The sequence below is a fragment of the Suncus etruscus genome, chromosome 8 (assembly GCF_024139225.1).
Source record: "Suncus etruscus isolate mSunEtr1 chromosome 8, mSunEtr1.pri.cur, whole genome shotgun sequence".
Classification (NCBI taxonomy): Eukaryota; Metazoa; Chordata; class Mammalia; order Eulipotyphla; family Soricidae; genus Suncus; species Suncus etruscus.
In genome coordinates, this window is record NC_064855.1 from 58,141,912 (window position 1) to 58,165,906 (window position 23,995).

Here is a 23,995-nt window from a genome sequence, read left to right on the forward strand (position 1 = left end):
AAAATCATATATCTTAAGTTTTTAAACATCAGCTATAAAACCACTAGAAACATGAGTCTATTCATATATATGTTCATATATTCATATATGCGTGTTTGAGTCAAAAATCTTTTTTTGCTGTGTTTTGTTTTTGAACCACATGGTGATCCATGTTGCTCATGGATTACTCCTGGCTCTGCAATTAGGAATCACTTCTGATGGTGCAAAATATGGGATGCTGAGGACCAAACTTAGATCGGCAAATGCCCCAAATCTTTCCTTTTTTTAAGGTGCTTTAATCGTCTCTTACAGACATGTTGATGACAAGCAGAACATGCCTGTAGAAGGCACCTCACTGGCATACTGAGGTTCCATGTTCTGTTCCAATGTGTGAAGTTAACTATTCCAGGTATCACTTGCTTTATGAAAACCCTCTGAAATGGAAACATTAAATGCAGAGACATTTTTAAAATTCCATAAATTGGTCACACCAAAATCAGGACTTAAATTATTCAAGCTTGTCTCCTGAATAAAATCCCTTCTTTATGAAATGCTCAGAGTTGAGGATTAACTTAAAAATCCATATTTCAAGCTAAACTCTTGAATGTCTTCTACAACTCTAATGTGATTAAAATTCATATAGGCATTCATTTTTCTGTAATTTCCTATATTCCAAATAAACTTCCTATTTAAAGAGAAATTTTATAGTGCAATGTTCCATTAAATTCTCAGTTTATCAGGGTTTACTCTTAGCTCAATGTCATATAAATTCTACATGCTACAAGAAGGCAAGAAGTACTTAAAAAAATCCTTAACTTTGTGTCATAAATAAATTTGGATAAAACCGCAAGCCTTCCACAGAATCATCTCGGCAAAGATGGCCCATCTTCTCTGCAAGAAGTAACCTGAGAATTGAGAGGGAAAGCCACAATTATATATTCATCCAGATACACAAAAATAAATTATAGTAAAAAGCAAGGGCCACACTTACCTTTCTTTTGCCAAGAGGACAGACATTCCTACAAGCTTAGCAAATTCTTCTGATGTTAGCGATCCCTTTTCTGAAACCTAACAAACATAGAGCAAAATAAAAATTATGTATGTATACATACATACATATAAAAGTGTAAGGTTCACGTAACTTGAACTAGCTAGTCCTGCCCCCCAGTTAGAGGGGGAAATAAGGGAGGCACCAGGACCAAACAGGTGCAAGACTACTAAATAGTATAGGCTAGGTACAGAGGGGACCACATATTCTGGCAGCCCTGGGGGTGAGGGAAGAGCATATGGGAGGTAGGAGAAAAACGGAAGTGTAGGGAGGACAAATTGATGATGGAAATCCCCCCTGATTTTATGTAAATATGTACCTAAAATATTATTGTCAACAATATGTAAGCCACTATGATCAAAATAAAAATTATATTTAAAAAAAAGTGTAATAGGTACAAATGTAGGAAGAACCCAGTGTACTCAAGAAATTATTCAATTTTCTACTAAAACACAAAGAATTTTTACTGTAGAACTAAATCTTTTTCACTAACATGAATTTTATAAAAGCTGAAGGTGTCAGAACAAATATAGAATAGGATCAAATATTAATTTGTTAAATGGAGTTGTATCCTCCAGACAGAAACCATGTGTGTGTTTTGTATGTGTTTGCATTGTTTAAATTATGAGGTAGGTTTGGAAACTGGGAAAAATGATGAAGACAATGTTACACTTATGGTGGGACTGGTGTTATAACACTGAATGCCAGAAATAACTATATGATAAAGAATTCTGTAAACCAATGATTAAAATAGAAAAATTTTAAAAGTATTTAAATATATGTGGTGCAGACACATTTCATTATTTCATAATTTAAATAGTGAATTTATGAGTTATTTAAATTATATAGGTTTCATTATTGAAAGCAATACCTTAAGTATCCTAATGAGTAAGATCGGCAGTTTGGCCAGTAAAATCTGTCTACATCAGTGTGAAATTTCAACCATGGACCAATTATAGTCTGCATGTGTAAGAAAGACTAAATAGCTTCAAACTACAGTTGCTTTACATATTTTTTGAAGAAAATTATAGCATAAAGTTTAAATTGCTGCTTAGCAGTTTTTGAAAGAAGTTCAATAGTGAGTCACATTTTAATCAACAAAATTAAAATTCTTTCCTTGACATTAGTAGCCACATAAAAAGCAAGCATTTCACTAATTCTATTTCCTCTGATAAATGTCATTTCAAAATGTTGTTAAAGTATAACCTTGACTCATATTTTTTGTTCATAACAAATTGTTTTAACAATATAACCAATTGTTTTCGCAAAGAATTTAACAAATTGTTTAACATTACTTCTTAGTTAAGTGATATTCAAAAGGAAATCCTGTTTCTCAAGTTACTAAGCATTCAGGTCTTCATGGCAATTCCTAATAACGGGAGGAAATCAGGTTCACATACTGTCTCTAAGGCTGAGGCCACCATTTCCTCTTCCTTGTGGGACTGCAGCTCAATTACCATGACACCACTGTCAAAAACTCGGAGCCTAAAAAAGCCAGGTGAGAAAACAAAACTGAATATCCCGGATCTCCTGCTGCAGGAGGCACAAATATTTTTTTACTTTCTTTTAAGTTTGAGGGCAAAAACAGAATCAACACAAAATATTTACAACATAAGGACTATAAGGAATCATAGCATAACTTTAAAAAAATCACTTGAAGACAGATCATAAATAATGACCTCAAATCCATCATACTACATAAAATAGGACTGGCTATGGGTATGGGGAACCTGTAATTCACAGCTGGATATTTGCAGTGCTGAGTCTCACAAATGCTTAAAGGAAAGGGAGCTGGTTCTTTTGACCTCATGATGTGCCCAAGTAGGTAATAGTGGGGCCATTAGCTCCCTAGAGTAAAGTAGGGTTCTCAGTGGAGTGGAGAGGTCAGGATGACAAAAGATCATGTGGCCTAACAAAATTTTTGTTCCTAAGAATATCATGTCAAGAGGATGATATTCTGGCTCACCATGCAGGACAAACCTGGCAGGGCTTTTGTAGCTATTCTTTACAATCAGCCTGACAAAGAGGTTCTTTTTACCTGAGAGGCAATTTCAGTGCTTCCAGCATCTTGCATGCATTCACTAAGTCTTCGGGTGAGAGCAACTAATAGGGAAAAATGAAATTGAGTACACACTGCAAAACAGAGTGAGGCTATATAATTATAATGCTCACTACAATGAATGAGAACATTTACAAGGTATCAGTCATCAAGGATTTGAAGCTTAATCACTGAGGCGAAAAAGAATTAACAAAGAAGCAAAAGCTTTATTCACTAAGCCATGCTATCCCATAGAAATATAATGCAAGGCATATGGGCAATTTTTACATTTTCCGGTTGCCAATATTTTAAAAAAAAAAGATGAAACTAACTTTAATGAAAATTTTATATGACTTATTAAATAAAAATAGACATGATCAACACAAAAAGCTTTTTTCCCTTCTTTTGGGGGCTACACCTGGTGGTACCCAAAGCTTACTCCTGGTTCTGCACTTAGAGATCACACCTGACAATGTTTGGGGAACATATGGGATACCAGGGATCAAATCTCGGTCAGACATGTGCTAGGCAAATGCCTTACCAGCTATACTATCGCTCCAGCCCTATTATAAAAATAAGCATTCTTACTGATATAGTTAACATTTCTGTACTTGGTAATCAAGACTTTGAAGTCTGGTATGTAATGTACATTTGCAGGATCTTTTCAATCTGAGTGATGTATCAGATGCACAAACTTGATGCAGTTGGCTAATGGCTACCCATCTGGAGCACAGCAGTGCAGCCAAAAAAAAACCCTGCCCAGTGTGAATGCAACAAGCAGAGCTCTAAATCACATAGAAAAATCTCAGAGCCAAGCTAAGCTAGGGCTGGTACAAATCCCTATCAAATCACAGCCTGCAAGTATAGTCTCATCATAGTCTTAATTTCTGTAAGCCACTATTTCCTCAACCCCCATTTAACTCTGGAATGGGCTAATGTTCCTGATAGGATAAAGTGAGGTGGCAGAGTGGATAAGCACTCACTCATGTCATGATTTGAATAAGAACCAAGCAGAGCTTAACTGGCTGACCTGGGGTGAAGGAAGAGAAACAAGTGTGAATCATTTGCATAGGAAAAACTCCTGACACCCCAAAACAACTTGTCTACTAGGGTACAGTATCTAGAAATGTGCAAACAGTGGGAGGACTACGATAGTGAGGTGAATGGAGAGTTGAAGAATAGCATCTCTGAATTCAGGGTCAGAGGAGTAGGGCAGCTCTTGCATGCAGGAGGTTGGATGTCCAGCCCAGCTCAATAATGAACTCACAAGCAAAGGGCACAACATACAATCTTGCTCAGCACTATACAGAGAGAACATTAGGACCAAAAGGTACCACTCAGCCCAGGCCTAAGGGCCTGAGCAACACATCCTTGGTTCCTACACACTGATAAGGAGGCTCCCAAAACAAAGACAGACAAAACAGGGTTCAATCAATCCATGGCTATATTTAAAAGTTTTGTTTTAATTAAAAAAAAAATGGCCAGAGAGATAGTACACCAGATAGGGCTCCTGCCTTGCACATGGTTGACTTGAATTCAACCCCCAGGACCCAATAGGTTCTCCTGAGCTCCACCAGGAGTGTCCCCTAAGCATTGTTGGGTCTGGCCCCTCAAAATAAGAAAGAAAATGAGTCTCAGAGAAGCTGCATGGCTCCAGGTGTCCAGCAAAGCACTGGAAAAAAACAGAGAACAACATTTCTCCATGACCCCCAGAGTAGTCCTCTGCTCACTGTCCTCTGCTCTCAAAGTTTTCATAGTCCCAACCCATCTTCATGTATTCTTGATGATATAGGAAAACAGTACTGCATTAAAGAGAATATATTTGTTTAAACTGTTATTGAACTACTGAGTCTTACTTCCATTCCTCGGGCTCGGTTGACTAAACAATACACCTCTGTGAGTGACATTATTCCCCCTCGTTCCTGTTGAAATAGAAAACAAAAGTCGTGTTGCCATTATCACAGTTGGCAATTCACAGCAACAGAACTCATAAAATTTCTCAAGAACCTTAAAAAAAATGGGATTCAGATACATGTGAGGGAATCTACTTAAATGGGATAGGAGATATAAAATCCAGTATTAGAATGTATTACAATATTCATTTAAATAAAAGCAGAAGTTCTAGACAGATTTTCAAAAAGTGTAACTAACTAAATGTTCAGGTTTCTCATATTTAAAATAAAACAAGTATATAATCAAATAAGAATATTATCTTTTCACAAACTGAAATGAAACAGCAATTTAGATGATGCCGAACAAGTGCTGCTAATAACACACAAAAACAAGTGAATGGCTGCTGTAGACATCCTGAACGAAATGCATGGTTCCCTCTATTTCGGGTTAGGGCAAGAAAAAGAACTAGAAGCGGAAACCAATGGAATTCAAAAGAAAATCATAAAATACTTCATGAATAGATTTACTGTAATGTCTCTTGACTTGAACAAATCAACTGTAAGAGGAAAAATGGGAGGGTCAGGGAGATGGACTTTACATGCTGCAGGATCAGGTCAATTCCTGGAACCACTTAGCCGTCTAAACACCACACTCTCTGGGAATACTCCCTCACCCCAGTTCTTCTGGGTGTGATTCCCCCCAAAAAGAGAAAATGTGACAACTATTTCATATTTTAAATTTTATTTTAAATATTGTAGAGTAAAATGGGATTATAATTATATTTAAAGGTATCATTATCAATATTACTGAAATATTAACATGTAAAGTAATTTCTGAAATGTGTCTGACAAGAGATGAGTGGCTAAAGAAACTCTAATACAACTACACATGGATACTATGCAACCTTTAGAAAAAAAAATAAAGTTATGAATTTTGCTTACACATGGATGGACATAAAGAGTATTATGCTGAGCGAAATGAGTCAGGAGAGGGAAAAACATAGAATAATCTCACTCATCACTGGGTTATAAAGAAAATAAAAGACAGAGTAGTGATGATATCCAGAGACAACAGAGATGAAAATCAGGAGGACCATTCCATGATAGGTAGCTTGCCACAAAGAGCGGAGAGTACAGTTAGAGTTGAGAAGGTCTATGTAAAGGACATTCATGGCACACCTTCATTTGCAGTAGTACAAACTACGATGTCACAAAAAGAAGGGGGAGAGAGCAAGAGAAGGAGAGAGGGGGGGGGGAGAGAGAGAGAGAAGTAAAATGAATGTCTGCCTCAGAGGTAGGCAGGAGATGGTGGGTGGGAGGGAAAAGGGTATTGGGGAGGGTGAGAGGAAACTGATGCAATGGTGGCGGGAAATGCATACTGGTGAAAGTTGTTATAAACTGTGACTGCAAATTAATCATAAACAACTGTATTTGTGGGAAAAAACCTGTATTGTGAACAACCCTGTAACCATGGTGTTTAATTTAAAATAATCTTCTTTAGTAACATATAAATGAATGAAAATTAGAAACAATTATAAAGTTGTTGACAAATGTGTACTGGGGCCAGAGCAATAGCATAGTGGTAAGGCATTTGCCTTGCATTGGGCCAACACAGGAGGAGTCCCGGTTCGAATCACGGCATTCCATATGGTCCTTCAAGCCTGCCAGGAGAGACTTCTGAGCACAGAGCCAGGAGTAACTCCAGAGCACCATCAGGTGTGATCCAAAAACCAAAATAAAAAAAAGTATACTGAATTAATTTGAATTTCTAAATGAAAAAGTAACATGTTGCTTAAGTAGTAATCATAAGATGAAAAGAATTATACTCATGTTAATCTTTCTGTTGACCTGGAAATAATTTCACACAACTTCAAAATGACCAGGTAGGGTTTAGTTCTTACCTCTAAAGGTGCCTGCAATATGCCAACCAGTTGCTTGGCCAGCTGCATATGGTACTGTGTACCTGAGCCATAGGTCTCCCTGGTAACTGGGTTTGCTATTCCCATGCTCAGCAAATAGGATTTAAACCTGATGGTCTATAATAAAATGAGAAAAGACACAAAAAGAAACTATGCAGAATTAGTTTCCCCACTCCAACATTTGAAATCTTTCATTCATAAATTCAACTTTACTCAATTATTTCTATGTCTGCTCACTTTTTCCTATTATGTTTCAATATTATAAACTAATATTACATTCCTACTAGCTCCCTGCAGGCAAAAGTTTAATTTCTATTATACCTTCACCTATCCTGATTATCTCATACTCCATTTACTTCACTGGTTTGGTATGAGAAAAAGATTAGATAACCATTATGTTGTGTCTAATGCCAAACAAATGAGATGACAGAAAACTCTGAAGGCAAAATAGCTGTGATCAGAACGTAGATAAATTTCATTAAATACATCAACCTTGTGAGTATGAACAAAATGGTCATTCCGTCTACATTTAAATCAGTTTTTTACGCTCCGAGAAAAGGACTGTATTATTCTTTACTATTTGAAATAATAGTGTTTATGATAGACCTTTTCTTTACTACTTTTATCTTCAAATCCCAAAACTCTAAAAGAAATTAAAATACTCTATCAAAAAAGCACACCAAGGAATTCTCCTTTAGAAGACCTCTTTTTTTTTGGGGGGGGGGGTCACATCTGGTAACACTCTGGGGTTACTCCTGGCTATGCTCTCAGAAGTCGCTCCTGGCTTGGGGGATCATATGGGATGCCGGGGGATCAAACCACGGTTCGTCCTAGGCTAGCGCTGGCAAGGCAGACACCTCTAGCGTCACCGCGCTGGCCCCATCCTCCTTTAGAAGACCTCTTATAAAATTTGGGGCTCCCCAGCCTTCCTTTCCCTTCTTCCTTTCTTATGAATTTGGCCATTTGCTCTTTGGTCCCTTGCTTTCTAACTGCTTCTGGACAAGAACCTGAACATCTGTCCCTGCTATGACATGGGGAAAGCACACTGCACCTTTCCAAGCTTGCTCATGAAACTTCCAAATCTGGGCTCCTATACAGATTAAACTGTTTGTGTGAGTGTCCACCAGGAGTCAAGGAGATGCTCCTGCTGTCCCAACAAGGACAGAGATGGAGTTTGGATCAGGGTTGGGCTGAGGGGACTCTGCCCCAGGATGACTGAGAGCATTTAGGCTACAGCACTAAGAGGTACAGAAAAAGGAAGCAGTTGTTTCTTGTGGTTTTAAACATTGATATCATTATGATTCTCAAATGTTCTGTATGCCAATGAGAGCTGGCTCTGTGCTTCTGCTGGCCTTATCCAAGAGGCCTGGTTGGTTAGAGACAGGTGGTGTGGCCAAGAAGAGACATTGTAGAGGCAGATATTAGCCAGCAGGTAATGGCTGGGAAGATGGGCCTGGCCACCTGCAGGGGCACAGGCTGGTGAGAAAGAGGGTTCAACCCAGTGCTCTTTGTCCCTAGAAGCATCATGTAGTAAATGTAGAAGCTAAAGCAGTGGGTAGGATTTGTAGCAGCTGTAGTCCACTCAGGGCAAAGAACAGAGAGCTCCCTGCAGGGATCTTAATCCAAAGTGAGTGCCATGACTGGGAATTCAGGATGGTTCAAGCAAATGTAAATCAGAAGATAAACCAAAAAAGCAAGCACAGTGATAAATCATCAAAACATCGTCAAGTTATTTGTGACATCTAGCTTCAATTACTTTAAAACCCAACCTATTGGGTCTGTGGGTGTGGCTCAAGTGCTGCAAAACCAACTCGTTAATTTATTATTCTTAACCAGTTAATTTAAAATTAAAAAAAAACCTATTTACCTCATCTTCTGTGATGTCACCTTGTTTGTCTTTAATCTTATTAGCAATTGATTTTGATAATTCCACCATTTCCTTAGCCTGTTGAGAAGACAATAAAATGTAGAAGAGAATGTCTCCAAAGTATCTAACAAAATAGTTCTACACCTATCACAATTGGTCTAATTTTAATAAGTGTTGTAAGTACTTAATTTTAATACCTTGACCATTAACTTGCTGAGGTCTTCAAATGCCTGAAAAAAAACAAAAAAAAAATGAGTTTCTGTTGAAGTAGAAATAGTTAGAAGCTTTAAAGCAATAAAGTACCTATTTTCTTCCCTATTATATAAATTTATAAAATTTTCTTACAAATCTCAACATATCTATGTAAAATGCAAGTAATAACTCACCTTAATTAATAATTTTTAAAAACCCAACTTTTACATAACAAACTACTCAGTAAAACGTTTTGTTCCCAACAAATTATACTGATAAAGGAAAAGGTAAAGCAAGTTCAGAAAAGATTCTTTATATACAGTTACTAATTTCACATAGTAAGAAATTTTTTTGCTGATTTAACCTAAAACCATCTCCTGATGAGAGAGCAAGTCTCAAAAGCATGCAGAGTTTTCCTGGTTCAATCTGGCAATTGCCACAACTGTGAGATGTGCTTTTTTTTTTTTTATTTTTTGGTTTTTGGGCCACACCCGGCATTGCTCAGGGGTTACTCCTGGCTGTCTGCTCAGAAATAGCTCCTGGCAGGCACGGGGGACTATATGGGACACCGGGATTTGAACCAACCACCTTTGGTCCTGGATCGGCTGCTTGCAAGGCAAACGCCGCTGTGCTATCTCTCCAGGCCCGAGATGTGCTTTTTCAAGGACAATAATGTGGCTTTAATGTCAGGTGTGATCCACTGAAAAGAGACTTCAGCCTCTGAATAGTAAACCACTAAATTGGTAGATTTGGCTCTCGTGGATGTCACAAAAGAAATACATCTAAATGCCACTAGAATGTACTGAAATTAAAATCTCTTGAAACTTTCCTTTACATGTGGCTAGAGCAATAATACAGTGAGTAAGGCATGTGCCTCGAACGCGGTCAACCAGGTTCAATCTCTGGCATCCCATTTGATCCCTGAGTACTCAAAAGTGATCATTGAATGCAGAGCCAGCAGTAAGCCCTGAGCACTATTGGGTGTGGCAAAAAAAAGTTTTATTTACAGCACTGAAGAACTTCTTCAAACAGAAACATATTTATAACAAGCCATTTCAGTTACTAAAAAGATAGTTTTAGTACAGATGATCTGATAGCTAAGATGATATTTTTTTTTAAATATAATAAAGCATAGTCGAGCCACATAGAGTTGTGGTTAGCAAGCTTGATACATGCCCATTTAATTTACATGCAGGAAAGGAGCCCCCATCTGCAAAAGAATTTTGTTAAATGAATAGAATGTTGTGGAAGTTTCTTATGGCCGACTCACCAAGGCCAATATTGAAAACAAAGGGGAATGTACACACACCTAACAGGAATTTCCTCAGATAAACAAAAGGCTTGTATGCTGGATTCTTATCAGCAACAGTCAGCAAATGCAGGAAACCTTTTGTGGGAAACTCTGGGCACCAGCTCTGAAACTAAATAATCCTAACATTGAGGGTGTGAAGGGCAAATCACACTCCAACCTGGTTTTCAAAAATAAAACTCTCTGCAAGCTTAGATTTTCACTCTGAATATACAAATAGATCCCCCCCCTTAACCTATACAAAGAACAACCAATTTTATATGATGAATTTTATGATAGATCACTTTACTTACTGTGTCAATATTTTCACAATAAGCTATACTATAAGTAATGTGATCTACATGAGATCTTACTGCTTATAGTTAACAAAATTCTTGTAATTCTTTAAAAGATTAACCTATAGGGTTAGGAGCAAGTACAGTAGGTATGACAGGTTCATTCCATGATACCCCATTGAATACAGGTTCAATCCTCTAAGTCCTACCAGGAGTGATCCCTGAGAACAAAACCAGAAGTAAGCCTTGAGCACTGATGGGTGTAGTCAAAAATTTATTTTAAAAAGATTAACCTATAAATTTTTTGTTTTGTTTTGTTTTGTTTTGTTTTGGGGCCACATTGGCGGTGCTCAGGGGTTACTCCTGGCTGACTCAGGGGACCATACGGCATACCGGGATTAGAACCACTGTTGGTCCTGGGTTAGCTACTTGCAAGGCAAACACCCTATGACTGTGCTACTACACTGGCCCCTAACCTATAAAATATTTTAAGTTATTCTGAAACTCAAACAGAAACTTCCTCAATCTTATTTCTACTTTTATTATAAAATTTGGAAGAAGCTACCTGTCTATAACATGGGTGGAGAAATTACCTACAATAAAAATTAAAGTAATATATAACATACAATTCCATTCTATCCTTAATATCTGCCACTTCATAAGGACCTTCTATGCCTATGTCTCATCCACAAGCAATATTTTTCCTTTCAGTTCTGAGAAAAAGAGCATCTATTTTTAAATGATGGGGTATCCTCTTAAGCTAATTCACAACACTGTTTCTTTTTCCTTTTTTTTTTCTTTGCTTTTTGGGTCACACCCGGCAGCACTCTGGGGTTACTTCCTGGCTCTATGCTCAGAAATCGCCCCTGGCAGGCGCAAGGGACCATATGGAATTCCGGGATTTGAACCACTGTCCTTCTGCATGAAAGGCAAATGCCTTACCTCCATGCTATTTCTCCAGTCCTTCTTTTTCCTTTTTTTTTTTTTTTTTTAAGTTTCTGGGCCACACCTGGCAGCACTCAGGGGTTACTCCTAGCTATGTGCTCAGAAATCCCCCCTGGCGGACTCAGGGGATCATATGGATACCGAGGAGAAGACCTGGGTCCATCCCAGGTCAGCTGCATGCAAGGCAAATGCCCTATTGCTATGCTATCACTCTGGCCCCTCACAGTACTATTTCTGATACATGTTCAATCACTACTTTGGTTATTAGCTCAGTAATGAAAACCAAACCTGGCAGTACTCTGACTCTACTCCTACTCTACTCTACCGTATGGGGTGTGGAAGACTGAACCGGGGTCAGCTGAGTGAAAGGCAAGCACCCTTCCTGCTGGACTCTCTTTCTTCAGTCCGAATACTATATTCTTAAATGCCCAATATTCTTGTACATGCTATTCCAATATACAAGATCCTGTTCTGGTATTTCCTGCATCTCTCCACCTGGAATCCTCTGAGTCCCGTCTGATCGTCTCCTAGTACCAGCTCCTCTTTTCGACTTTGGAGTTCATCTCTTGGCTAACAAGGCATCCCTGGGCCCAATAGAGACCTATGTTTTATACTTCTCTTGAAGCCCCTATTTTCTCCTAATGTGGCCTTTATTGCTCTATAGAGATAAAGCCTCTATGCCTGTTTATGTTGAAGAATCATCATAGTGTCTGCAGCTTTAATCAGGGCTCACACAGAATAGGAAGTAAGGTCCATGTGTCAAATAAATCAGTGACCTGTGTAAGAATTACACAGGTTAGACTTAATTACCTAATCTACCTGAAATCATTAGTCTGGTCACAATCAGAAAAGAAGGTTAATAACACATCAGCTCCCAACTCTGAAAATATCACAAAGAAAGGATGACAATAAAAGTCACTGACAGAGGGGCTGGATGGATAGTACAGAGGTTAATGAGCTTGCCTAGCAGGTGTGTGACCCTGGTTCTACATACAGCAATCAGAGTACCACCTGGAATAACTCTCTGAGCATAAAGTCAGGAGTAGCCCTGAGCACTGTCAGGTATGACTCAAAATACCATACTCTCCACTTCAAAAAAAAGTCACTGAGGGGCCAAAGCAATAGCACAGTGGTAGGGCATTTGCCTTGCATGCAGCCAACCCCAGACAGACTCTGGTTCAATTCCTGGCATCCCATATGATCCCCCAAGCCTGTCGGGAGCGACTTCTGAGTGCAGAGCCAAGAGTAACCCAGACCAAAACCAAAAAAAAGTCATTGAAGAGCAACAACACTTCTGGGCAGCTGGATGGTTAAGAAACAGTAAATGACACCCTATCTGAGAATCAGAAGATCTGAGCTCTAAGTCTTGTCTCTGGGTCTGAAAGGATGACTTCTCTAGGAGTAAGAACCCACTATTGTTAACATGCTGAAGGCATATGGAAATCGAGGGTATTTTTAATCTCTAAACCTAGATAGGCTACTAGATCTCAAAACCAAAACCCATGGATAACATACTATGAATCTAAGGAACATGATAATCACAAAGACCCCAAGACACATCATGAGGTAGAACCACAAGACCTTGATGTAAAATATCAAACTTTAAGCTAGAGAAAAGGAAAGCGACAGTGGGACCAATAAATGCAGAATAAGAGAACCCCCGTGAGCCAACAGGAGTTCTTGTGAAAGTGGACAGAGCCATCTACATTAGGGCAACCTCTAACACAGGGCAGTTTTGCCCATGCCAGTAAGGGGGGAGTAGGAGGAGACCCCAATGAGGACTGAGGCAGTCTTGAAACTGAATCACCTCCAGACTGGGGAGAAACTACTAAGAAAGGAATCCAAAAGTGAGCCTTCTAACACAGCATGAAGAAAGCAGAAGGGGGAGCTGTGATCCAAGAGTCAACTGGAATTAGGATTTCTTGGCAAAGATCAGAAATACAAATTCCCCAGGGCCGGAGAGATAGCACAGCAGTATGGTGTTTGCCTTGCATGCAGATGGACGGTGGCATCCCATATGGTCCCCTGAGCCTGCCAGGGGCAATTTCTGAGCGCAGAGTCAGGAGTAACCCCTGAGCACTTCAGGGTGTGACCCAAAAACCAAAAAAGAAAAAAATGAAAGAAATACAAATTCCCCATGACAATTTGCAGTTGACTCCAATAGTAGATAGCTACCCTTGGCTTGACTCCTGGGACCACAAACACTAGTGACAATAATTTTTTTTTTTTTTGGTTTTTCGGCCACATCCATTTGATGCTCAGGGGTTACTCCTGGCCAAGCGCTCAGAAATTACCCCTGGCTTGGGGGGACCATATGGGACGCCAGGGGATCGAACCGCGGTCCTTCCTTGGCTAGAGCTTGCAAGGCAGACCTTACCTCTAGCACCACCTCACCAGCCCCTAGTGACAATAATTTAAAATATATATATTAGCTCCACTATCTATCCAAAGCACAGACTCAACAACACTGAAAACATGAGACCTAAACTGAAAATACTGAACTCTTAATGTGCCAGCCACAGGGTATTGGATGGAGGATGATGAAGTATGAGGGTACTAATGATGGGAGTTGACACTGGTGTTGGGATTGGTGTTGAAATATATGCCTAAAACTCAACAATCAATAATTCTGTGAACAACGAGTCTTTAATTAAATGTTTTTATAATTAACTCCAGCAAACTCAGTCAAATCCTATACTGAGTTATGATAAGAAAACAAGGGACAAAACAACATATACAATGAAAACATGCCCAAGATCAGTCAAAATTTTACCTCAGTAAGCACTTTAAAAAAATCCTGGACCAGAGGGCTAGCTCAGTAGGATGAAGTACATGATTTTTTATGCAGGAGGTCATGTTCAATCTCCAGCATCTCATGAACTCCATCAGGATGAACCACAAGATCAGAGCAACACCAGGAATAGCCCCAAAACTATTGGTTAAGGGAACAACATATCAAAAAGTATTCATTCATATCAACATTTTTACAACATTTAATGGTTATAGAAGTTCATAAAGCTTCTACTAAAGGGGGCCAAAGAGATACTAGAATGGGGAAGGTGCTTGACTTTGCACACAACCAAGCCAGGTTCAATCCCTGGTACCCCATTTGGTCTTAGGAGCACCACCAGAAGTGATCCCTGAATGAAGAGCCAGGAGCACTGCTGGGTGTGGCACAAAAGCAACAAAAAACAAAAACAAAAACAAAAAAACAAACAAAGAAAACAAGCTTCCACTTAGGAAGCCTAAAGAAACATATTGTAAGAAACACAATAGTAGTAGGAGACTTTAATACCCCACTAGATAGACTGATTCAATTTCACCACTAAATAGACTGATTAGCCAGTAAGAATACTGATAAAGAGACAAGAGCCCTAAATGAACAGCTGTAAGAACTAGGATTATTGGGCATATACAGGGCTCTCTACTCACAGAAAGCTAAATACACATTCTTCTCTCGTGCACACAAGATGTTCTCGAGAACAGACCAGTTACTAGGACATAACTCAAACATACATTAATTTAAAAATATAGAAATCATGCAAATATTCTCATGATGCCATAAAAGTAGAAAATAACCACAAAAAGAAAATGGGAAACTTCCAAAACTTGAAAATAAATAAAACACTGGCTTAAAGAGGAAATCAAGGAAGAAATAAAAATTCCTTGAAATTAATGAGAACAAAGATACAAGCTATCAGAATCCCTCAGACATAGAAATAGCAGTATTAAAAGGGAAATTTATAGCAATGCAGACCTACATTTAGAAAGAAGTTCAACTTAACAACTAAAACAGCTCAAAAATCTAAAGAACAAGTGAAACTAAAAAGTAGTATAAAGAGGGAAATATTAAAAACTAGAGCAGAAATCACAAATATAGAAACAAGAAAGCACTACAAAGTATCAATGAAACTAGAAGTTGGCTCTTAAAAAAAATAAACAAGGGGGGCCGGGCGGTGGCGCTGGAGGTAAGGTGCCTGCCTTGCCTGCGCTAGCCTAGGACGGACCGCGGTTCGATCCCCCGGCGTCCCATATGGTCCCCCAAGAAGCCAGGAGCAACTTCTGAGCGCATAGCCAGGAGTAACTCCTGAGCGTCACAGGGTGTGGCCCAAAAACAAAAAAAAACAAAAAAAAAACAAAAAAAAAAAATAAACAAGGGGTCAGAGTGGTGGCAAAAGAGGTAGGTAGGGCATATGCCTTGCATGTGCTAACCTAGGATGGACCATAGTTCGATCCCCAGGCGTCCCATATGATCCCCCAAGCCTGGAGCAATCTCTGAGCACATAGCCAGGAGTAACCCCTGAGCGTCACTGGGTGTGGCCCCCAAACCAAAATAAATAAATAAACAAGATAGACAAACCTTTACCTAGATTCATGAGGGAAAAAAAAAGAAAATATCCAAATAAATTAAATCAAAAACGAAAGAAAAAATTATAACAGATCCCTCAGAAATTAAAAATATTAAGAAAGGTTACTATGACCAACTTTATGCTCTGAAACTAGAGAAACTAGGGGAAAAAGGGACAGATTCTCCGTCTAATATAATCTTCAGATATGAACAAGGAGGAAGCAAAAAGCCTGAACAGGCCAATAACAGCAATAAATAAAAATAGTAATTAATAACCTTCCAAGAAAATAGTCTTGGTCCAGATGGGACGACTGGTGAGTTCTATCAAAACTTCAAAGAAGACTTAGAGCCTTTACTCCTTAAGTTCTTCCAAAGTATCAATGATACTGAATCCTTCCCAATACCTATAAAGTTAACATTATACTAAAGCTAAAAGAAAAGAGAATTTCAGGACTGGAGTGACAGTACAGCAGATAGTGTATTTGCTTTGCATGCAGTTGACCTGGGTTCAATTCCCAGCATACCCTAGGGTTCTCCAAGCCTGCAGAAGTAAATCCTCAGCATTTCTGGGTGTGAACTCAAAACAAACAAAAAAGAACTTTCAGACATATCTCCCTGATTAATAATAACACAAAAACCCTAAATAAAATCTTAGAAACCAAAAGAAAAATAATACACTGTGATAAAGTGGGATCCAAGGTCAGGAATGAATCTAAATACATATATACAAACTAAATACATATAGACAAGAATGTATCAGAGCTGTTCACACACACACACACACACACACACACACACACACACACACACACACACACACACACAAAATGAAGAATGACTGAAAAAGACAGCTAATCAGAACTGTAGTGTAAAGGTTACCTCAGAAATGTTTTTGTCAGTTTCTTTTCTCTTTTCTTCTAGTTTTCTTTCAATACCAACAATTCCTACAGCCCTTATTCTTCCTGGCTGAAAAACAAATGAAGAAAGTAAAATATACAAATATGAAGGATACAATCTTTTGAACTACCACATTATGTTTTCAGTGACGGAAAACGACCTACAAAGAACCATAGAAACACCTCATACAATTAGATCTACTTTCCTTCCAAAACATGTCCATTTTTGGCCACAAATTCAATTCCTCATAAAGAACTGAACATAAATCATTGGTATATTTTACTCTGTATTTTATATGTGAATCAAATTTCCCATTCAGTTTTGTTCTTTGGCAAATTATTTTTCATGGATAAATTATTTCATAAGGTCTCAAATGTGCAAAAAGTTGCAACTAAATTTATGGTTCTTGGCAGCTGTCATTTTTACACATTTGAGTTTTTGTCCATAGCAGATGGTTAATGTAGTCTGGCCTGGAAAACATTACCCTTAGGTATTGTCTATTCTCTCAAATGCGACACTAATGAATGGAATGAGATATAATTTCTATTGCCCCCAGAATTACTCTGGTTAACAGTCATTTATTTTGTTATTCAAATAAATGTCACTTAATTTATTTACTGTCCACAAACACTAAAAAATCATATTATTTTTTTGGCAAGTTCCATAATGAAGTATTTTCTGTAATAAAGATCCATATACAGAGCTGAGAATACTAAATTTTAAGGAATAGTTTAAAGGACCCAGGGGACAGCTGAGGGGCTCAAGGCATGAATTTAGTAAGACTGAGGCAATGAGTTAAGGGCTAAATTCCCAGGGGCTCTGATGACACACCCCAGTGTCTAATGGCTGGTGCACAGACAAGAATGTGAAAGTCCTGAAACTTAAGTGTGTCTTATCCAGTGAGCACTGCAGCCACCGATCTGTGAGCCCTCTACCCAAGCATGTATGGCCTTCTAGCTTCAGGTAGCAAAAATGGAGGAGAAGTGGGAAAAATTAAAAAAGAAAAAAATGTTTTTTAAAATACCTGGGAACCTCCTCTTGTTTGCAGTGATTGGGAAACTGGAATATTTTCCCATCTTCTCTGTGTCATCTCCTCTGACAAACGCCTGTAAAACTGTTATGCACATATATACTTTAACTAATTGGTCAGATTGTATTATCCTGAGACAAATTATTATTTAGCACTTCAGCTGAAAGATCTGTCCTATTGAATACAACTGATGTCTATCATTCAGAGACATCAAAGGCAACCAAAGGAAGTTCTTTTCTTAGATCAACTTCAGAAAGCACAAAAAAGAATAAAGAAGGAACTGACCTATGTAAAACGAGCTATTGTCAACAGATGAGTGACAATGAAATAAATAGGCTTACTTTAAACAATCCTTTCTATATGCAGATTGTTTTTAGTCTATAGGGAAATAGATGCAGTACCAAGAAAAAATATAAAACAATTACCCTTGAAGAAAGTAGAGAATAACTGGTCTAGATAAACATTGCTATACATACATGTGCGCACACACATACACATACACACAATTCAACTATATTTTCAAACTACTGTGAGAATACTTCAATTAGTCCTTTATATTTGTTTTCTATGAACTAAGGGGCACTTGAAGTGCTGTAGGAAAAAAGAACAAATCATTTATATTATTGATAGGCAGAGAAATACCTATTTATTAAGGTCTTAAAGATAAATATACAGGGCTAGATAAAATGCTCAAAGGCCTGGATGCATGTAGGAGGCCAGGGTTTGATCTTGGCACCACATATGGTCTCCTGAGCATCACCAGGGCAATGCCACCATAGTTGGGAATAGACCCCAAGAATTTTACTGGGTGTAGCACAAATCCTTCACTCACCAAAAATCAAACATACAATTTATCAATTGTATATATAAATATATACTATTAAGTATTTAAATGACTAGATTTGCATGAAAATAATCAAGACAGATAGCCAGAATTAAAGCTAATGAGCTTTCAGGTATGAAGTAGCTTAATATTCCACAGCACTATGCTCTCTGTCAACTAGATTAAAATATATTATGGAAAACTTTAGCAGTAGTCTACTAGTATTAATATATTTAGTAGATTTCCAGCTTCTGTTTTTTCCTTGTGATCACACCATCCTGCTTTCTATTTCATAGAAACTTAAATTTAATATTCTTCATTAATCCTGGGGGCCAGAGAGATAGCACAGTGGTAGGGCATTTGCCTTGTACATGGCTGACTCTGGACAGACCTGGGTTCGGATCCTGAAAACCCAGATCCACTGAGCCTATTAGGAGCGATTACTGAGCACAGAGCCAAGAGTAACCCCTGAGCGCTGCTGAGTGTGGCCTAAAACCTAAAAAACAAACAAACAAAAAGAAAAACAATTTATATTCTTTATTAATCCTTAAGTACATATAGTTGGGATTTTCTTGGGGGGGGGGCAGGGAGGCCACACCTAGCAGTGCTCAGGGGTTGTTCCTGGCTCTGTGCTCAGGAATAGCTCCTGGCAGACACTGGGGGATCATATGGGATGCTGAGGATCAAACCCAGGTCAGTCCTGGGTTGGCCTCATGCAAGGCAAATGCCCTCCCTGCTGTGCTATTGCTCTAGCCCCCATATAGTTTCTATTGTTTAAAAAAAAAGTAAAACTCAATATGTTGTACAATATTGTCCTCATCATATTAACACACAAATATATTTTCCAGCCCAATTTTATTCATATGAAAGCTTACCTCAATCTGGCCATGCTCTTTGAAAGATAGTTTGATGTAGGAGTTTCTGCTTCTCTGGAATGGACCTGGTTCCTTGTGAGGAGGAGCTGGGTGAAGATGAACCACTATTTTGGCACTAAGGAAAGTGAATATAACATTTTACTGCCTTCAGAAAGTTTTTAATTCATGTAGAAATAAACATCCAAAAAAATCCTTTTAAGGGGCTGAAGCAGTAGCACAGCAGTAGGGCGTTTGCCTTGCACGCGGCCGCTCAGGATGTACTTGGGTTCGATTCTCAGAGTCCCATATGGTCCCCTGGAGCCAGGAACAATTTCTGAGCGCATAGCCAGAAGTAACCCGAGTGTCACTGGGTGTGGCCCAAAACCAAAAACAAACCAACCAAAAAAATCCTTTTAAAGTTGTATTAATTTAGGTTTTTCTGTTATTTTTGTGTTTTTGTTTTGGGGCCACAAGACAAAAACTGGAATTACTCCTGGCAAGCTTGGGAGAATCATATAGGATACCAAGAAGTAAACACCCTGCCTACATATATACATTATACATACATACATACATACATATATATATATATATATATATATATATATATATATATATATATATATATATATATATATATATATTCACCCCCTGTGTTTTGTATTTGAACCTGGGCATCCAGTGGTATAAGAGGAGGCTATTACCACCTCATTGCTTGTTGGATATTCCTAGCAGTGCTCAGGGGAATCATGCAGTGCTAGGAATTGAACCTGAGTCTCCTGATTGCAAAACATAAACTCAATTTCTCAGTCCTTTGAGCTATCTCCCTATTCCTTAACTCAGTATTAATGAACTTTTAAAAGTATCAACACCTAAGCTACAAACCAATAAACTCAAGTTAGATAATCTATAAATTAAAAAATGTGATTTTCAAAGGTAAGTTCAAAATACTTTGCAAAATTTAAGGTGCCTATGATTTTATTTTAATTAATGGGTTGGGTTTTCCATCTATAGAGTCAAAAGTTAGCAGAGGGCCAATAATTCTGCTAAAGCATACTTCCTTACTTATTTAAAAACAAATTGTGAAAACTTATCAGTGTAAAACTGGCCAGCTGACAAATTATTAAATCCCTACCCAAAACAAAAATTCTGTAGTGTCTTTTTGGAAAATGCCACTCTATCAACAGTATGATCTAGAAAGATTATGAATAGCAAAAACAATTCTTAAAATGTTGCTGCTCTGTGAACACAAAATACGATAATGCTATGTCTAAAGTTCTACACTATAAAAAAAAAACCTGTATTTTTCAGTTATGTTTTCCCCCAACTTACCTAATATATAACCTATTAAAATTAGCAAAACCAAACATTTAACTCTTCCTAGTGTATAGGGTTTTCTTTATGACTATAGATTCACCTACTCTTCAAATTACTTTCCATATGTATGTTGGTCCAATTACCATGTAAAAATGAAGCAAGTGTCAAGGCCTTCTTAGTGTAATAAATGCTCTGGGTTAGTGAACTAACACTGGCCTTGTAAAGAGACTTTATCTATTTCCCTGTAGTGAACATTATCCAGTAAGTTGAGCAAATAAACACTGTAAGTAGAATCATATCTCAGTCGTTCTAAGAGGAAAATTTATAGCTTTGAGACCATTCATCAGAAAGAAGGGGCCTATATAAATGGCAGAACTTATAAAATTGAAAACACTTTGAAGGGTTTTCCTGCCTTTGACTCTGGTGTCTTGGGCATAAGAACTGCACACACACACACACACACACACACACACACACATACACACACACACACACACACACACACAAACTGCACAAATAACAGGTTTTTTTGGTTGTGTTTTTGTTTTTAATTTAGACACATCCACATCCCACAACCTCTGCCATGTAAAATAATTCAGCTTCACAACTAATCTCAGAAGAGATACCAAGTCCATGAAACTTCCAGGTACACTGGTCTTTGGGCTGAAAATTCTAGGGCTCCCTCAACACGAAGGTGGGCTAAGAATCATCCCAGTTCAACAGATCCTGGAGTTCCTGGATCTGTGTATGTGGTCATGTGACACCAAAATTCCACAATACTGACAGCTGAAGAGGAGCACAGCAAATTAGGTGGTAGTATAGAAACTAACGCTTGATAAGAGAAAACAATAACACAGAAAGCTCAATTAGAAACAAATAGCTCAGTAAATTCTCAGGCAATGACTTTAATAAGACCATTATTATAAGATATAGCAAATTTCATATATTTTTACTGAATTATTTCTTAAAAGTCCACTTAGCATTTTGTTGTCACAAACAATAAATAATAAATTATTTTGTGCCTGCTAAGGGGTAAGCTTGTGGGGTGTGGGGTGGAAATTGGGTACAGTGGTGGAAAGGTCATCACACTGGTGGTAGGATTGGAACATTGAGTGTGCAAAGGAACTGTATCAGGAATAACTTTGCAAACCACAGTGTTTAAATAAAATTAGAAAAATATTAAAAATAAATTAGTTTTTAAAGTTTTACTTTCTAGAGGGACCCCCGACCCGACTGCAGGCAGGGCGAGTGCGCCACTCGGCCACCTCCCCACATGGGTACCCAGAGAACCCTGCGCCTGACCCACTCTGCGCAGCTGGGAAGGGCTAGAGCTTATAGACCGGCGAGCTTTGGTCTACTCCCCGGACCTTGGAGTATCCTAGAGCAGCCTGCCCCCTGAGCCCCAGAGTGGACCTGGGACTCCCAGGGGCAAAGAGAGAACGCCAGGTGGGTTTGACTGAGGGAATTTCCTCAGCTCAGGCTCAGAAGGGGTGGAGTTTCGCTGACTCACAGGGAAAGGAGGGAGGACAGGAAGCAGGGCTCAACAGCGCCCTCCAACAATGTGGCCAGGAGCAAAACTGCACTAGCTGCCAACAAAAGGAAAAAACAAACCAGGACATACTAGAGAGCATAGGAGGAGCCAAATCTCAGCGAGCTCACCCAACAGACCCCTCTAGAACCACGCTCAGGGAGGGGACCCATCCCCACGCCACAGGGGGCAAAAGCAGGCTGAACTCCTAAGGCACTGCACTCCAAGCCACACCAATAAATGCAAAGAAATATGGGTAAATTAAGGAGAACCCTAACATCTGAAGATACAGAGAGAAACCCTAGCAAGAAGTCCACCAAAACGCACAGATCCATTAGAAGGAGACTTAAAAGCAGCTATGAAGAACGAAATGGAAGCCTTGATAAGTGAAATGAAGGAAACGCTAGCCACCGAATATAAGAAATCCATGGAGGAACAAATCAGTCAAATTAAAGAAGAACTGTCAAAGAATATGAGACATTCCATACAAAGGGAAATAAAGGAGTTAAAAGATAATGCAACAAGCTATATGAGCAGGATCACACAGATGGAGAAGCACATTGAAGAACTCGAAAGAAAACTGCAAACAAAAACGACCAAGAAACCAGCAAGGAAATAAAAGGCAAAGCACTGGAAGGAAAAGCCTAGTATCTAATGAACAAGGACAAAAGAAATAACCTAAGAATTGTGGGTATGCCAGAAGGGGAGGAAATAGGAAAAGGGGAAGAACAAGTAGTCAGGGAAATATTAACAGAAAACTTCCCCCACCCTCTAGAAAAAAGATTCGGTGCAAATCCAGGAAGTGAAGAGTCCCTAATAAAATAGACCCTAACAAACCAACACCAAGACATATAGTAATCCAAATGGCAAAAACAAAGAGAAAGATGATCTCCTTAAAGCAATAAGGGAAAAAAATAAACCCCCAAGTACAAAGGAAGGGACATAAGAATCAAATCAGATCTCCCATTTGAAATAATTCAAGCAAGAAGACAGTGGAATGATGTATATAAACACCTGAATGAAACTTCCAACCTAGGGTCCAATATCCAGCAAAACTCTCATTCATATGGGAGGGCAGACTAAAAACATTCTCAAACAAAAACGAGCTTGCATTATTTGCGCAAGCGCAAACAAAACCACTCCTAAACGACCTACTCAGAGACGAATTACACAATCCAAACCCCCGATTGTAACAACAGCCACCCTACACAACACAACTGCACAACAGACCTCTCTATCAATAATCTCCCTAAATGTTAACGGACTAAACTCTCCCATTAAGAGACACATCATAGAGAACTGGGTTAGAAAACATAAACCAGACTTCTGCTGCCTGCAAGAAATACACCTACAACTACATGACAAGCACAGGCTCAGAATAAAAGGATGGAAATTAATTATTCAGGCTAATAGAAAACAAAAAAGAGCAGGGACAGCCATTATTATATCAGACCAAATTCCATTCAACCTCAAAAAAGTGATCAGGGAAAAGAGGGACACTACTTACTGATCAGGGGAACACTAGATCAAGAAGTACTAACCCTGGTCAATATTTATGCACCTAATGTAGAGCCAGCAAAATATGTGAGGCAATTGCTTGCAAACCTGGAGAAACACATGAAGGGAAATGTGATAATTGTAGGAGATCTCAAAACTCCACTATCACCACTGGACAGATCCACCAAACAGAAAAACAGCAAAGAAATAAGAGCCCTAAATGAAAAATTAAAAGAT

The 23,995-nt window shown here is 38.6% G+C and overlaps 1 protein-coding gene across 1 annotated transcript in view; it reads right to left on the bottom strand.

Moving 5' to 3' along the window:
- Window positions 1–250: 250 nt before the first annotated feature.
- Window positions 251–23,995, bottom strand: part of VPS36 (vacuolar protein sorting 36 homolog) — a 35,076-nt gene continuing 11,331 nt past the window's right edge. Inside the window, exons 4-14 of the mRNA XM_049778809.1 lie at window positions 19,438–19,552; window positions 17,734–17,823; window positions 16,692–16,778; window positions 8,941–8,973; window positions 8,744–8,821; window positions 6,859–6,993; window positions 4,922–4,987; window positions 3,066–3,130; window positions 2,428–2,512; window positions 971–1,047; window positions 251–884 (exon numbers count right to left, since the gene is read on the bottom strand). Coding sequence (XP_049634766.1) covers window positions 791–884; window positions 971–1,047; window positions 2,428–2,512; window positions 3,066–3,130; window positions 4,922–4,987; window positions 6,859–6,993; window positions 8,744–8,821; window positions 8,941–8,973; window positions 16,692–16,778; window positions 17,734–17,823; window positions 19,438–19,552 — 925 coding nt within the window. The 3' untranslated portion in view covers window positions 251–790. The remainder of the gene's footprint in view (window positions 885–970; window positions 1,048–2,427; window positions 2,513–3,065; window positions 3,131–4,921; window positions 4,988–6,858; window positions 6,994–8,743; window positions 8,822–8,940; window positions 8,974–16,691; window positions 16,779–17,733; window positions 17,824–19,437; window positions 19,553–23,995) is intronic.